Source organism: Ictalurus punctatus, chromosome 28 (genome assembly GCF_001660625.3).
Source record: "Ictalurus punctatus breed USDA103 chromosome 28, Coco_2.0, whole genome shotgun sequence".
Lineage (NCBI taxonomy): Eukaryota > Metazoa > Chordata > Actinopteri > Siluriformes > Ictaluridae > Ictalurus > Ictalurus punctatus.
The window spans coordinates 12,646,638-12,664,721 of NC_030443.2; the positions used below are offsets into that span (position 1 = coordinate 12,646,638).

Genomic DNA, 18,084 nt, shown 5'->3' on the forward strand with positions numbered 1-18,084 from the left:
CTACAGAAAACATCACCATATTTTCTTTGTTAAATAAGAACACGTTTTAATCCAGTTATTATTAGCCTTAGATAGTGTAGACTGTCCGACATTTGCTGATTGTCCTGTGAATTACTTGTTAATATAGAAACAATAATGTATTAGAACAAGCGCATTAATATAATCCTGTGTTTTGCCCTACAGCCAGGACTCCTGTTAACACCTTCAAGCCAATCAGATTCAAGAATCCAACAGTGCTGTGGTATAAAACTCAGCTGACTGGTTCATTTATTCTGACTGACTGGATATTAACTGGCTCTTGCTATGTTAGCGGAACAAGCAGAGGTGTCGGGCTAACCGGGCTACGTGGCAAATTTTTCCTCACACTGTTAAATCCTGCGATTTAGACTTGCACCTGTGGGAACCGTGGTGTGCTCTCTGTTTGTGGAGTGAAGGAGGCTCCAATAAAACTTCCAACCCATCATGTGAGAAACCAGGAACAAGTCCCTGTAGACGTCATAGTGCAAATGAATAACTAGGATGGAAACGAGCGAAGGCTTGGCCATACACACACAAATGCTTTCCACTGAGCGGTGTTTCTGCAGCTCAGTACTGCTATAACTCCACTTGACTAACAATGGCCTGAGCTCAGTGTATACATTACAGTTCCGTGAGCTGTTAAAGTCGCCGTGAAGTTGTGTGGCTTTTAATATGAATATGGTAAGCTTATCTATACGTTAGTGTGCGCCAAAGCAACATTTAGAAGATAAATGTATTCGAAATTTACAGTCTCTCTCTACCACCAATACGGATCAACAATTTATGACGACATCATTCTACACTTCGTCAGATTTTCTGTTCAATCAAATGCTGTTTAGAATCTGAAATGTCCCGCCACCAACATGATAAAAATCCATTTTACTAACTGTCTTAGCCTGGGCTGTGAGATAAGAAATCACTATTGGCTATTGAAAAAAGGAGGAGGAGTCACATGTTATGCCCTGCCCTGACTTCCTGTTTCAGAGGAAATTACGTCAACACATTGAATAACGCTGCACTTTAAGACGCTTCTCAGGGACTTTAAAATAAATGTTGCAATTTTAAAAAAGAGACAAAGTTGAGTGCTAAACACGAAATCCACAGAAACAAAGAATTGTGGTCAGCATATTATTGAAGCATGTATGGGAGGCATGATATCCTTCACTCACCCCGTACAACCGAACAAAACAATCTAATAGCATATCTTTACCTAAAAATATGGTTTACACATTATAAATTCAACAGTAACAGCCAATTCATAAGTATGGCGGATGTTCCTCATAAGGCTAATCTAAACCTAACGATAAGAAAATATTAATATTAAGTAATCACTGATATGAAGTCCCTCCAGGATTTTGTGATTGCATAACACAAAATGAAGGAGATCAATTTTTCAAATTAGAGCAGATTTTCCTCAGATTTGGGGCAAGATGGCATCATGTGACACGCATCTATCCAAAGTCCTGTTAGATTCACATGCGTCGAACATGAGTACAACTAAAAAGGTCTCATTTACCAATAAATATCACTGCGAAAGACAACGCAAAACAATTTCGTGCAATTGCAACTTTGGCAATATTGTAATCAATTTCCACCAGAAAACAAAAACAAAAAGCTCCGCAAATTGCAAAGCAATTTTGACATTTTTAAGGAAAAAAGCACAGCCAAATCAAGCATTTTGGGAAGAAGTCTCCAGTGTTAATTGTTCTTTTTATTTATTTATTTATTTTATCTGAAAACCCTCACAAAACGTGAACACATTTTATGACCTCTGGCTAGAGAACACACACTTGCCTCCTCTTTATCATACATGACCTTGCTCCTTTCAAATGTAAAGCCATGCAAACAATGCAAAAGTGTTTGCACATTATCAGCATGAGCACAGTTATACAACACACTGCAAATAACCAAGGAAACCACACACACACACACACACACACACACACACACACACACACACACACACACACACACACACACACATCTCTTCATCAGTACATCTCATGACCTAAAACCTCTTCCAGTTTCAGTCTTCATCTGCAGCTATATCCTCTCACTGCTGTTTACAGACCTGTATGCAGACACGACATGCAAGCTGCACCGCTAAACTCGCTGTGAATCAATACCATCTTTCTGCAATATCTGAGCTACGAATTCAGTTGTAAGATTATCTGTAGAGAAGGAGCTTGCCAGAACAAACATACCAGAAGACTGCGGTGTCACTGCACAAGATCTACCATAGAAGCCAAGACACACAACTTACTGTGTGTATACACCAACAGAAAAGGAAATGTAAACTAACTGTACTCATGCTAGAGTGAGTGATGAAGCAGCAGACGGCCCATCGTTCTGTATGCGAGTTCGCAACATGAGGCTGTAATTCCCGCAAGTGCAAGAGACATTAGCGTTGTTTTTCTGGTAAATTCCTCGGATCAGTCTTATGGTGTACGTTAACCCCATAGACAAAATTGTCTATGCTCTCTGGGTGAGCGGGATAGCATCCTCTCTCACCTATGTCAATCACTAACTAATCACAGTCATTTGTGAGATTATATGTGGAAGAAGTCAGATAGCTAACTTAGATAGATAGATAACTTTCCTCTGAATGTGTTACACAGCTCTGTGAGTCAGCCTGAGCAGCAGTTTGGAAAGATCTGATTGGCTGACTTCACGTCTCCCGGAGGTTGCATGTGGTAGCCTTTACTCTCCCTGGGTAGCTTGTAGGTGGGAGAAAATTGGGGGATTTTTATTTATTTATTTGAAAGTATTTATAGATTTCGTTATACATTATGGAATTTTGAAAGTTAATGATTCATACTTTCACTGTTGCCCATCACAATCAATCACTAATTCCCTCACGTTCACTCTCACTCACTCTCCTGCAGCTCTTGCTGTGTTTGGAGAAATCCTCAGCTTGTATCACACCATTGGGGAACTTTTTAAAATAAAAACCCTCACACTGATGACACAAGATGGTCTAGGTTGATCTCAGCTGAGAAGATTCTCTCTTACACTCACTCACACACACACACACCCTCTTTTTCTCTAGTGAGGTTTCACTCGACAAGATAAAGACTGGACAAGTCCAAGCAAATACACGCACACACATCACAGTACTGAATACGTTAATGATGTTAACTTGATTTCTCAGAACATGAGCTAAATGTGCAAGACAAGATCGCTGCGCCATGAAAAATGGTTTTCCTGTGCCTGCGTATGTGTCAGTGTGTGTGTTTATCTGTGCCCATGGAAATCCCAAGCCCTGTCATAAATGTCAACTGGGTTTGTGTTGTGACTCATACACACCCCTGAGCTGTTGCTTACACTGCAACCCAGCAGAACAACACAGCAACTATGAGCTTGATTATGCCAGGAATGTGAGTCCCTTCTCACCCTGACACAAACACGCATTCTTCTGAGGTTTCAAACAGTGTTGGTCAGAAAAAAAAAACAACTGCCTTTGATTAAAAGCATGTCACCTAACCCTAGGCTAAGGAGGAGGAGGTGGAGGATGATATGGGGGTGTTGGATGCCACATTTTCAGAATTGATGTGAGAAACATATTCGAACATGTCTCCAGGAACATTAACGTCTCTGAAGAGACGTCATTCTTCATTCATGTAAAATAAACCGCCTATTTACACAAATTGCAACAAAAGCAGTTCTTAAGCCTAAAGTGAAGGTTTGATGTTTAGAACCTGAATATTGCTTTATAGCTTAAAAAAACAAACAATATTGCAGAGCTAAAAAGAGTAGAAGCAACCATCTTAGAGAAACCAGAAATCAGACTCACTTTCCCTAGAAAATAGTCTGATGTCACATCCCTTCTACCATGACTTACAGCTCTGAAAGTTTCCAGTTTTTATATTTATTATGGACTTATATCCGTTTTCTGAAAACAGTTTACATAGTGCTAAACTGGTAGCCATAAGTGTCTTCTACTTGTGAATAAAAGTAATCCATGTGACTCCAGTGGTTTAATCCCAATTTTATGAAGCGACACGAATGCTTTCTGTGCGCAAAAAAACCTCAAATGAAGTCTTTATTCACAAAATATCTTCACTTCCACACAGATCGCACAGACGTGAGAGCAGTCAAAAAAAAATACAAGTCCTTGCGGAATCTGCAGACATCTTTGTTACGAAGATTGTTCTACATAACTCAGTTTGTTTACAGCATCCTCTGCTGTAAACAGTGCGGCGATACAACGGGACCCGGAAGTGCTCCTGGAATACGGAAGTGAAGATATTTTGTGAATAAAGACTTCATTTTAGTTTTTTGTGCACACAAAGCATTCGTATCACTCCATAAAACTGGGATTAAACCACTGGAGTCACATGGATTACTGGTGTGATCAACAGGAAAGGATAAGGACTATGGTTACAGTTAGGGTTGGGCGAAATAATCGATGCATCACCATACCAACGACATCTCACAAAACTGTATTGTGTAACCTTTCCTCACGGTATTGGTGATGCGTCTATTATATTGCCCAGCGAAATAATCGATTATTTGTAATAATTACAAATTAAATGGTACTGAATGGATGCTGTTGATTTGACATGATTTTTATTTTTTTTTAAACTTCCATGTCCTTATAGGCATTATAGAAAAGTATCAAAGTCAGATTCACTTTTTTTGTTTATTTTACTACTGTTTCGTGGACAGTTTGTTAGCTAAACTATATATCATGATTCTCATCGTGTATCACAGAAATGTCCTCAAGTATACTGATATGATATTTTTGTCATATCGCCCAGCCCTAGTTACAGTCATCCACTCATATTGCTCCCTTCCGCGTAGTCTATAATGCACTTAACCAGCTAATCTGCTCACTGTACATTATTATATTAAATTAGCTACCACTTTTTAAGCCACAGGACACGGGCAGCACTCTAGAGCTTTTACCTGTGCTGTAGGCTATCTAACAAATTTATCATTTGCCCACACATGCATTTTTAATGAAAGTACAGAAAGCAAAGGGTGGAACACACCCTGGACGGGACACAGCCAAGAGCAAGATTTTACCAAGAAGAATTGCCATTCAGTGCCACGTTAAGAAATTGAACAAACACCTGAACAATCATCTACCATCCAAGACGACATTCCACTAACGTAGAAAGCGGAGAACGGGTCTCTGGCATGCCTGTCAATCACTCCCCATGATGATCAGGAAGCTAGTCTGTGACCCTGGAGGAATGGAACTATGAGCTGCACTTCCCCCACACTCTGTCTGCCTAAAAACCTACACTCTGACGTCAGAGATATGGACCTGGAACTCCCTGATCAGGATCTGGAGCAAAGAAGAGCACAGCCAGGAAAATAAAAATAAATAAATCCCCTCCTTGAGAATAAACACACTGATCCGACACTGCGATTGTGATCAGTATGGTGAAAACTATGAAATCGGAGAATGACGGTGGAAACCGGAGTGCTGGCTGGTAATTTTCCAGTCTTACTTGAAGTATTTCTTTACGCAATGCCGCTTAAGTGTCACACAACAAGGACAATAGTTATATATGGCAATTTAGTAATCGGAGAAGTCGGAACCCGCCTATTAGAGAACCTTGTTCATAATTAACTAAACCTTATCTCTTCCCCAAGGGGAGCAGGCACTCTGGTTTGTTCTTTCTGCCTTCAGATTGTCATAGCAACGTCCTTCTAACCATATTTTAAAATTCCCCAACGGTTCCCATAGTAGTTTCGTTCTGAAACGTCAAACACAAACTCATGATAAATAATCCACAGATTCACTTAATAGTGGCTCGAGTGGTTTACAGGAACAAGCATTTTATCTTATGAGCATGGCAATCATAAACAACCATCACTCAAACACTCATTATCCTCAAGTGCATGTGCTTGTAACTTACTGGAACAAATATGGCATGATTTATACTTCTCAGAAAAAGTTAATACTCACACAAACTCAATTCTAAGCCGACAGAATCCTTGCTAACTTTTACCCTATTAAACATCGACAGCTGCTGATGTACAATTCAGTTTTGCAATATGGGAATTCGTGATCCGGCAATAACGGTAATATTTACTCATGTGTTTTCAGTGCACGCACACACACACAAACACACTTCACCATTGTAAAAAGACAAACTTCAAAGGAATACTTGTTTTATGTGGTTGAATACGTGGGGTTTTTTCCCCAACCACTAATCACTGTCTACTAGATCTGAGGTTTATAAGTGACTAACACAGATGATAACTTTTCCTGGAATTAAGAAATAACAGAAAAAACGGTTAACTCGAAACTCACTTATATTAGAAATCTAGAGGCAGGTGTTGAATTCCATTAACAAACATGAAACCTATGAGACAACAGAACAAAAGAAAAAAAAACAGCTAAATAAAACATTGTGACATCCTTGACTGAGTAATACTAAGTTTGGTAAATGTATGGACAAAAAAAAAAACCAAAAAAAAAAACCCATGCACTCATTATATTGATTGTAATACATATTATAGTACTTATATATTATGTCGATGCAACCTTTCCAACACTGAGGTAACAGAATTCATGTGTGATCAGATAATTGAGAGATGACATACAGATTTAAAGCAATAATTAATTAATTAAAAAAACAAACAAAACTGACAATTCAACAACTACCCTTAGACTTCCATTATTAGTGAGTTTGCACTAAACACATTTTCAGTTTCTCGCTCAGTGCCTGGAAATCGTACATACGCTACACATACAATGGATAGAGTTTGGGTTGAACAGCGCCGGAGTATTCCTTTAAATTGGTCCTGGAAGAGTGAAATGCAGAAGGGTTATCCAAGAGTCGACCCCACAATCGCAACTCAACAAACCAACACTCTGGACGTGGAATACTTTGTCAATTTGACCTGTGAACTTTGACCTTTGTGCAACCTGTGCCTGAGCAAAAAGTGGCAAGTAAAGACACAATAGGAGGTAGAGTTCTGTCGGTTTCTGTTTGCAATGCTTGGAGCTATATTCCTCCACACCAGCTTGTAAATACTTAAAACGTAAGCAGTTTCTCCGCTCAAGCAAGAGGCTTTAAAAATTTAACTATTTTTATAGTAACAAGAAAACTGTTTGCTTGTAAGAAGACTTAAAATTTGGGTTAAAGTTGAAAGAGTTGGGAGAGTAAGACGCACAACGTCTACCTTCTCCTCCTCTCTCCTCCTATTCCCCCAGGTTTAACCTACTTCTCTCTGGTGCTGGCTTCCAGACTCAAATTCCCAAGCTTTATCAATGTTTCCCTTTCTTTATGCAGAATAATAACAGTCCCATATGTGAGAGAGATAGACAGAGATATATTATATTATATTATATTATGTTATATTATATTATATTATGCTATATTATATTATATATAGAGAGAGAGAGAGGGAAAGGAAGAACAGCAGAGATCAGAATTTGGAAATTGTCTGGCCCTTCAGAAGAATTCCAGCTGTTTTGATTTAACTATCGCAGACATCTTTGAACAGCTAAAAATTTTACATGACCAAAATACCAATATGTTATTTGGGTCATTGAACTGCACCTGTTCTGATTCCAGGATTTATTAAAGTGGGTTTTAAATAGATAACTCATCTTGGATGGCTGATGCAGATTATCTAAATTGGTGTTTGGGTCAGATTTGTTTCCACAGTGCTTATATTCACATTTTCCATCTAAAACTGAGGCTTTCAGTTATTCATAAAACTGATTCAGGAAGCCTCACATCTGTGTTACAGCTGTTCATCATGACTTAAAATGGGTTCAAGCCACTGAGCCTAAAGATGGGTGAAATGACGAGATAACATTGACATTGTAAGATCATTCATCACAATAAGATTTCCTGAAATATTGTGGATGTTTTTATTCAGTATAATATATATATATATATATATATATATATATATATATATATATATATATATATATATATATATATATATATATATATATATACATATATACACATACATATATACACATACATATATATACACACACACACACACACACACACACACACACTTTAAATAATTATAAACTGACTAGAAGCAGCTGATGCTGAACATTTAAACTGTAAAATGCATGTAAAATGTTTTACAGAGAACCCAAAAAGCGTAAACTACTCTGTCCTGGAGACTTTTCTGTGCTGGGAAACTTTGCAAAGGACCAGAACTGCTATCAAGCACTGACAATCGAGACTCGTCGCATCCATCCATTTTCCATATAGTGCTTAACGCACACAGGGTCACGGGGGAACCTGGAGCCTATCCCAGGGAACTCGAGGCACAATGCAGAGGACTTTAGACTTGGGGAGGAAACCGGAGCACCCGGAGGAAACTCCTGAAGCATTTACCTCTTACATTATAGCAGCTATAAACGGCCTATTATTTTCCTCTCTCTTGAAAAAACTATAAGGGGTTAAAATAACATTACTCAGACTCTTCAAAATCAGCTTAAGATGAAATGCGCATTAAATATCTTAAATAATAATGTTCTTATGACGTACCAGTAATTCTGGTTAACCTATGCAAAATGGATGGATTGGAAGAATGAACGATTTAGAACTTAATTTAGAAATACACTGCACAAAAAAAAGAGGACATTTTACACATAAACGTCTACAGACGGAATTTAACAACTGCTATAAGTGAACTAGGAGTAAAAAACGGGCTGTGATCTCTCAGTACACAGAACCACGACAAAATTAGAAACGTGTAATCGCAACTAGGTTTCAAATGCTGGCGTTTCCCTTTAATTGAGGCATCCACGCCCAAATACTCTTCAAACCAATTGTGTGTACAGATCATCGGGCATTTCCGAGTGTGGATATAATGAGAAAAATGGAGCTTGCTGACACACCTAAATTGCAGTACAGGAATAAGGCAGCCTCACTCCTGCTCAAATCCTAACTTGTGTCATGTATCTATCAAGAGGGATGATGTGTGCTTCATGCAGATGAATTATAATCCCTTTCCAGGTTGCAGTGTTCATCGCTCAGAAGAATTTTGCCTTTTATTCGTAAATGGAGAAATGGGTTTTATTGTATTGGCAGTCGATTAGAGCAAACACAAACGTTAAAGAAACGTCAGATAAAGCGGCGAATGGTCCCCCCTGTTCTTTTTAATCAGCAGAGAATAACAGGCAGCGTATGGTACGGTCAGTATAATGTTGGCTTGTGGTGTTTGGAGGACAGAGATAAGGGAAAGCTAGAGGCTTTTCACAACACCGCCAGGGCCAAATCAGCAAAACGCTAAGGGCAGATAAAGCATGTGTGTGAGAGAGCGAGCGAGCGAGAGAGAGAGAGATTTATAAACCTTTAAATCTCAGTGCCAAACGCTCAGCTCTGTTCCAGTTTTATGGAGCTGGGTTGCACTTGAACAACTTTCTATTCTCACACTGCCCTTTGCAAAATTAAATTTCTCTCTCTCAATAACAGAAGCTCCTTCATCCGGAAAATGAAAGGGCATTAGATACCTACTGATCAGAGAATTACAGAGCAAAGGAAACAGACGTACACAGGAGAGAGAGGGAGAGAGAGCGAGAGAGTCCAACAAAGAAACAGACAGACAGAAACAGCAGCAGAAAAGAAGAGACAGAAAGAGACAGACCGACAAAGAGAAACAGACAAAGAGAGAGAGAGAGGGAGGGACTCTGCTACGTTGTCATCACTGATTAAATAAGCAGTTCCTCTGATTCAATTCAGCTCGAATCTAAATCCTAATCTCAACCGGATTATTCTTAGCCACTAGATTTATAGTGACTTTCCACCATTATGACAGTATTTCTACTGATCCAAACCTGGAACCAGATGTACCCTGGTGTGGTACCTTTCATCCATTTATCACATAACAGGACCCGTGAAAGCTTTAACATGAACACACTTTAGCTTGGTGAAAAATAAATAAATAAAAATCACAAAACCCGTGGAAATATGATCAATTTTAGCACTAGCCACTGTTGCCCTTTTGGAACGATTATCATGAGTGATGCTTGTTTGCTTTAGGAGTGTTTAGGTGTGTATGTGCATGTGTGTACTGAACTGATACTGGGTGTTTTGTCTTTGATCACAACTGACTAAGTAAGCAAGCACAAACATTCCAGATACGTGAACCAATAACAGGAGTGCATTAGGCTTTTACATAAGCATGACTTTGTGTGTTTCTGGCACATTCTTCAATTCCATCCACCTTAGAGATCTTTTACAAGCTGTTCAACAAGTTCAACCATGACAAGACACTTCATAGGACAGAGTTTATATTGTTGCATCAAAAAATGTGTCAAATCAATGCCGTTTGTATGTGAATGTGAGAGAGGTGTAGCACAACAGGAAATAGCCTGGAGCAGCAACTCAGGAATGATTACAATTACAGTCTAGCATCAGAACATCCAGACATCAGTGGAGTCACACACACACACACACACACACACACACACACACACACACTCTCTACTCTTACTAGAGGGTTTCCTAGACAACCCTAGTCACTACACATATCTCAAAACTGTCCATAAAACTACAGTCTTATTTTCAGAAAAAAATTTAAATGCCAATCATCCATCACTCCACCTAAAGCCAAGTACCCACTGCTAGACTGAAAAAATGTATTTCAATTGATGCCATACACACAAAATACTTAATTTGCACCGCTACTTTTTATATGTCTGCTCCTTTTTCTTTGGTTTGTGAATAATGGGTAAAGCAAAATTTCACACATGGCTAATGAAGGTGACTTCAAACGACAAAACTAAATATAAAAAATAAAATTTAAAAAATAATTGTTAATATACACTAAGAGTGTGTATTAACTGGTTTACGGTTGTTGTTTTTTTTTTTTTAAATATCACAGCACTGTTGAATCGGAGTACTCGAGACCGAGGACTTTGTGCTTTGTGGTTTCTCTGTAACATGACAAGCTGTCTGATTAACTTCAAGAGAGAGGAAAAAGGAAAGGATGCTGAGGTAAAAAAGGTGCTAAAAAGTGAGCGATAACAGGAACTTGTGGTCTCACGGATATTTCTTAACACCAAACGTACCTAAAATGGTTCAAATTTCTATCGTGCAGTTCATTAATAGAAAAAAATAAAACAAGAGCAACTGTTGTCAAATTGCTGCAGTGTAAGATGAACAATATGCGACATGCTGTTTTTGTTTCTCTCACACTAATTAGTTTAAATCTTCAAACGAAATAAAACATAGGCAACCTGAGTAAACACAACACAGTTTTTATTTGTTATTATTCTTATTGAAGCAAAAAAGTTATCCAACCCCTATCACCCATGTGAAAAATTAATTGCCCCCTTAAACTTAAAATCTGGTTGCGCCATCTTTAGCAGCAATAACCACAACCGAACGCTTCAGTTAACTGGAGATCAGTCTTTCACAGCGCCGTGGTGGAATTTTGGCCCACTCTTCTTCACAAAACTGCTTTATTTCTGCCACAATGGGAAGTTTTCAAGCATGAACTGCCTGTTTTAGGTCCTGCCACAGCATCTCAATTGGGTTCAAGTCAGGACTTTGCGTTGGCCACTCCAAAACTTTCATTTTGCTTTAGTTTTTTTTGAGCCATTCAGAAATAGACTTACTCCTATGCTTTGGATAGCCTATGTCTTGCTGCATAATCCAACTGCGCCAGAGTTTCGACTTACAGACTGAAGATTGGACATTCTCCTTTAGGATTTTCTGGTAGAGAGCAGAATTCATGTTTCCCTCAATTATTGCAAGTTGCCCAGGCCCTGAAGCAGAAAACATCCCCACACCATCACACCACCACCACCACCATGCTTGACTGATGTTCCTTTTACGGTTTACACCAGATGTAACGGGACCCCTGTCTTCCAAACAGTTCCACTTTCGACTCCTCAGTGCACAGAACATTCTCTCAAAAGTTTTGAGGTGTATTTTGGCCAAATTCAGACGAGCCTTAATGTTCTTCTGGGTTAGCAGTGGTTTTCACTTCACGAGTTTCATAGATTTGGGGAATTAGTAACTATTAGTAACATTTTCACACAGGCCCAACTGGTATTGGATAACTCTTTTGCTCCAATAAATAACATTATGGTTTAAAAAAGGTATTTTTTGCTTACTCATGTTGCCTTTGTTTTACCTTAGATTTTGCTTTAATTTCTGAAACAATTTAGTATGAGACACAAAAACAGAAGAAATCAGCACAGTACATAATACTCGAAGATGGGAAGGAAGGAAAAAGGAGTTACTGCTCTAGAGTGGTACAACAAATTAGCATTCACCCCATCATCAGGAGAGCATGAGTTTGAATCCTGGCGATTCCACACAAGATGGCATACGCTTTCTGCTCCGTCAAAGCATAAGCAGCCGATCAAACAGATGCAGAGGCTGGCTTCACGTGTCTCAGAGGAGGCACGTTTGCCTTCACAAACCTTGGTTAGTAGCTGTTGCGTGATTAGGAAGAGTTAGCTAGTGGTGGGCTTTGGCAAGACCAAATTGGCAAGAAAATGGAGGAGGTTTAAAAATAATAATTTTTAAAAAAAAAGTTATGCTTGAAACCCAAATCAAACCATCGCATCTTTTTTGCTCAAAAGGCATCTTTTTGCTTGTTTGTTTGCGTTTTCTTTAAAAGTACCACTTTGCTGTTCACCCACATTAACAACAAATTTCTGTAAATTTAAGCCAGGTTTTCTGGATCTGGATCACAACAATAACCCCCCCCCACTCTCCTGCCCATGGTGCTGATTTGATCTAGAGGATATGCAAAAGTGTTTGCACATCAGTGCTTCTCAACCGATAAACTGCAACCCACTCAGCCACCCTCCCATCCATCAAGCCGTTTCCCCTCCCCTTCTCCCAGCCTCGGCCATTCTGGAAGAAATCTGAAGCGGATACTTCGTCTTCATCTGTAGTGCTGAGCTCCTCTTTCACAGTGTCAACTCATGCGTGTCTTCGCTCTTAAACAAAAAAAAAAAGAAGCTCGCTTTTGTTAATCGGCCGCTTTGCGAGCACAAGCCACCGGGATAAAGAGGGAGGGAATGAGAAATATGAGAGAAAAGAACTAGGGAGGAGGGAAAGAAAGAGATGGAACAGTGTGGCTTAGGGGGACAAAAAGCCCTCTGTCTATAGTATCGCTCGAGTCTCTATGTGTTTCTCTTTCTCTCTTAGGCCACTTCTCTGCTTTCCCCTGACAGCCTTTATCTTTGCTTCTTCTTGGGTTTTGGTTCTAAAGCAACATGGATTCTGTCTGCGCCGCATACGCCGCCCTCTCCTGCCATCTCTCCATCTCTTTTTAAGAAATGGTAATGAGTTTGGGGCATAACCTCTACATGCCTGGGCTTAGTAGACAGACGATGCATTGTGCAGGATGAATGCAGTGGGGCATTTCAGTGCAACAAGTACACAAACGTGCCTGGCACTGCCAGGGAATCAGTGCTACCACGCCATGTGCCCAAAAATACCATCTGAACACCCACACACAGAGACAAAACCCCATTTCAGACAAGCTGCACATAATAGACATATTCTAACGCCCCATACGAATACGCATGTTCACCTAAAGTGACCCGCGATGGTAAAAACACCTGTTATTACATATACAGTCGTGAAAAAAATAAGTACATCCTATGTAAAAAAAAATATATTTTTTACATATTTGGACAAACAAACATATGATTCTCTTTGAAAAAGTGCCTATTAATAAAGTTGATACACTATCATATAACACAAAATTGACATCTTGTAGTAATTTCCACAATTTAAGTTAACAAAAAAACAGATCAGTCACATGGATAAAGTCAGTACACCCCTACATTTATCATACCTTCAAATCCATAAAATTAGACTTGAGTATTTAAGATTGGGTGCCAGTTATTAGAATCTACTTAGAGAGTGCAGGTGAAACCTGTCTTATTTATACCCCTCTCATATCTAGTGTCTGGTTTTCCCTTTGTTACTGAGGTGTGTGTTATCATGCCAAGATATAAAGAGTTCTGTAAGGCCTTCAGAAAAAAGGTTGTGGATGCCGATGAGACCAGCAAGAGATTTAAAAAAAAATCTCCAAATTATTTGAAATACATCATTCGACTGTAAGGAAAATCATCTACAAATGGTGCAGATTTCAAATGACTGCCAATTTGTCCAGGACTGGCCGTCCCAGCAAATTCAGCCCAAGAGCAGATTGTCTGATGCAAAACAAAGTCTCCAAGAACCCCAAAATTTCATCACAGGATCTGCTAGAAAGCCTTGCAACTGTTTGTGTGAAAGTGCATGCTTCTACAATCAGAGAGAGATTGTACAAATTTGACCTGCATGGGAGTCATGCCAGGAAAAAGCTTTTGCAAGATTACAGATTGCCAAATAGCACATAGGCAAATACCAGGCCTTTTGGAATAATGTGCTCTGAACAGACGAATCAAAGAGAGTTGTTTGACCACAGTAACAGCAGACATGTTTGCTGCTGACCAAAGACATCTTTTCAGGAGAAGCACCTCATACCTACTGTGAAGCACGGTGGTGGAAAGTTAGGGTTTGGGGTTGCTTCACTGCCTCAGGGACTGGACAGCTTGCATTCATTGATTCAACTATGAATTATGCATCATATCAAAGAGTGCTTGAAGATAATGTGAGACCATCTGTCCAAAAAATTGAAGTTGAACTGAAAGTGGATTTTTCAACAGGATAATGAGCTTAAGCACACTAGCAAATCCACCAAGGAATGGCTCAATAAGAAGAAATTGAAGAAGGTTATGGAATGGCTCAGTCAAAGCCCAGATCCCACTGAAATGTTGAGGGATTTGAAATGGCAGTACATGCAAGAAAACCCCCAAACATCTTGCAACTGAGATAATACTGCACGGAAGAGTGGACAAAAATTCCAGCAAGCCTGGTGAACAATTATGCAAAACACCTACAAGAACTTATTTCTGCTAAAGGGGGAAATACTAGCTTCTGAGGCCAAGGGTGTACTTACTTTTTCCACAGAAGAATCACATCAATTGATATTTCAGTTGATTAAATTGTTTTCCTTGTGGGTTTTGTTCAAATACATCAACTTCATTAATAGGCACTGTTTCAAAGATGATCAAATGTTCGCTTGTCCAAAATGTGTCAAAAAAGTCCACAATTTCCATGAGGGGTATTTATTTTTTCACATAGCCGTATGCAGCTGAACAGCACACAAATTTCCAGAGACAAGCATTCATATACCCAAAACCACACACGAGCACTGTTAACCCTGTTAATACGCAATGCAAAAAAAATCTGCAGCCCATCCGCACCTGAACATCTGTGTTAGATAAGTGCAGACTGCTCTTCTCAAATCTGAGTGAATCTAAAATCTATGTTAAGCGAATATACTAATATAGCACAGCAAATTAAAGTAAGAAATAAGAAAAGAATAAACACAACTCCTCTTAATAGTCTGTAAGGAAATGAATGATGACACTCGGAAGGAAAGGATTTTTTTCATCGTGGTTTGTTGAACAGCTTGTAAAAGATAATTATAGACCAGATCATCACACTCTGGCAATTCACCTGCTCAAAACACCCCTGCTTCAAATGAACACTTACTGAGAGTTAAAAGAGCTAAATTTAAGCTAACCAAAATGGATCAAAACATCATAACGTATTTAAGTGTATTTGTGAGGCAGCACCTTGTTTTAGCCGTTTATAAGAGGTGTGCAGATTAACGTAGGAATAAAATCTTGAAAGACCAGAAGATCGACATATTTCAAGAAGATCTAGATACCTCTCAGTAACAAATCAAATGTTACAAATATCTCGAATAGTGAAGATCACAATACACAGGTGATAGAGAGCCAAAGATCCAGACTGCCCTAGTTGAGGGCAGAAGATCCAGATACTGCCAATAGAGAAGATCAGGAAATTCAGATCTCTCTAAAATTCTTAGAAGATCCAGATTTCTCTAGTAGAGATACAAAGATCCAGACAACCCTAGGTGAAGTCAGATCCAGATTTCTCTATTATTATTAGAAGGTCCAAATTTCTCTAGTAGAGATACAAAGATCCAGACAGCCCTAGCCGTGGTCAGAAGAACCAGATCTGTCTAATATTATTAGAAGGTCCAGATTTCTCTAGCAGTGATACAAAGATCCAGACAACCCTAGGTGAAGTCAGATCCAGATCTCTCTAAAAGATTAGATCAGAAGATCTCTCAAACATTCATATCGGAAGATCCGATAAGATAAACCCAAGTACGGTTTACCTCCAAGATGATGAGAAGGTCCGGTTATCTTTAATAAAAGAAGAATCCAATTCCCATACAGCCCTAACAGAGACCACAAGTTCTATGTAGGTTTCTACCGAAGAAGCCTAATGTCTAGTTCTAATCAAGAAAACCCATGAGGCAGATATCTATGCGTTGAAGCTCCAAGGAGCATGATGGCAATGGAAATCTCAAGTGTTTCTCCTACCTAGATGAAGATATGACAAAATCTCCCCCGTCCAGAAGTCGGATTTTGCAGAAGAGCATCCCGTTGACAAACGGCACAGCCGTCAGCTCTTCCAGAGTGAAATGGACCTGGAACTTGAACTTCTTCTTCCTCATTAAAAACGCCATGGTGTTTGTAAACTGGAGTTTGAAACCGCTGGGTGTGGGTGAATTTAAATAAAGAGGTAGATAATGGTTGGCTTGGTTAATCTGGCGCCTGGAAGTCCTCCTTCTTGACGCCTAGGACTGGGTTCAGCATCTCCAACAGTAAATCCAAAAGCTCTGTACAAGTCAAGAAATACAAACCAAACCACATAAACCCAAAAGTGTCCATCTAAAGCATGAAGCACTGATACTGATATTACTCGGGTTTGAGCACACAAACTTACCTGGACGTTAGTGAAAGGATAGTCTGTGCTGCTTTTCTTCTCCTTTAGCACAGTTCAATGTCTACAAAACTCCCTGCAACGAAAACAAAACGACTTATTATCGATAAATAGACAAAAGCTCGTACACTGTTAAATCCTCTTCTTTCCAGTCGGGTGTTTGTTTGTTTGTTTGTTTGTTTTAAAGGAAAACCACCCAACATATACAGACTAGTGGAAATTTAAAACAAGAAAGCACCGTCGTCCCTAACAACACCAAACACGGGCAGTTAAGGGAGAAAGAAACGACTTTTTGACTATCAAAACAAATACCTAAAGAAACGGTCACAACAACTAACCAAACTATTAACCTTTCTTGTCGTGTATTTCGCCAAACAAACGCGTTAAGAAGCAGAGGCATTACCTGACTCTCGGGAAGCACACTCGGAGTGCAAAGGCGACAAAGCAAGCAGTGCCACTCAAGTTCAATCTCTGACTACGTTCAATACCGCACTGCCTACTTCCGTACTAAATAGTACTTGAGGCCCGTTACGGCAGCTTGTCATCGACACATACTCACTAGAGCGCTAGTATGCGCGTTCGAATCAAGCCTCTCAACAAGCCACGCCCCCCACAGTGACGCGTCGACTTCCTTAAAAGAATATTTGCATACAACAGTTCTGAATTACAGTTGTATTCAAACACTTCTGCTATGTTCAGTTATGCTGAAAACTCCACCTCTCTGTACCACTTTTTTTTTTTAATGAAGTCCTATTTAATTCATAAATATACTATAATATAACTACGCACCAGATCGTTTTTATTTGAGAGATTTTTTTGGTTGAATAAAGATGCTAATAAAATGGTTTTTATATATTTAATTCCGCATGAAATGCTGAGGCGTTTCAGTATAATTTACGTATGTATTTTACAACGTATATTTTAAGTTAATATTACGTAAGAACTTAAAATTGAGCATGTACCGCCATCTACTGGCAACGGGCAGTAATCCTCATCTTCATCATAAACATTAAAACATTAAATATTAAATCTATGAAGACACGAATACATACTATTAAAGAGAAGAAAGGTTCTGATCGTCCATGGGTTTTTTTTTTCAATGTTGTGTAGCTGTCCTGCTGAGTTTTGTCCGAATTGATAAGTATAACTGTGTAACAACATTATTTTAGCAAATGACATTATTATTATTATTATTATTATTATTATTATTATTATTATTACATTATTTATTGTTTGTTTCTTAACTTATTTTTACCGGTTATGCCCATGCAGTATAACCTTATAG

The 18,084-nt window shown here is 39.0% G+C and overlaps 1 protein-coding gene across 2 annotated transcripts in view; it reads right to left on the reverse strand.

Moving 5' to 3' along the window:
• eeig1b (estrogen-induced osteoclastogenesis regulator 1b) overlaps positions 1-17,351 on the reverse strand; it is a 60,437-nt gene extending 43,086 nt beyond the window's left edge. The window contains exons 1-3 of one of the 2 annotated variants that reach the window (XM_017460408.3): positions 17,203-17,351; positions 16,803-16,875; positions 16,397-16,695 (exon numbers count right to left, since the gene is read on the reverse strand). In XM_017460408.3, the coding sequence (XP_017315897.1) occupies positions 16,397-16,542 (146 nt within the window). In that variant the 5' untranslated portion in view covers positions 16,543-16,695; positions 16,803-16,875; positions 17,203-17,351. The remainder of the gene's footprint in view (positions 1-16,396; positions 16,696-16,802; positions 16,876-17,202) is intronic. The other variant, XM_017460409.3, reaches the window with a different exon arrangement.
• Between the last annotated feature and the right edge of the window lie 733 nt (positions 17,352-18,084).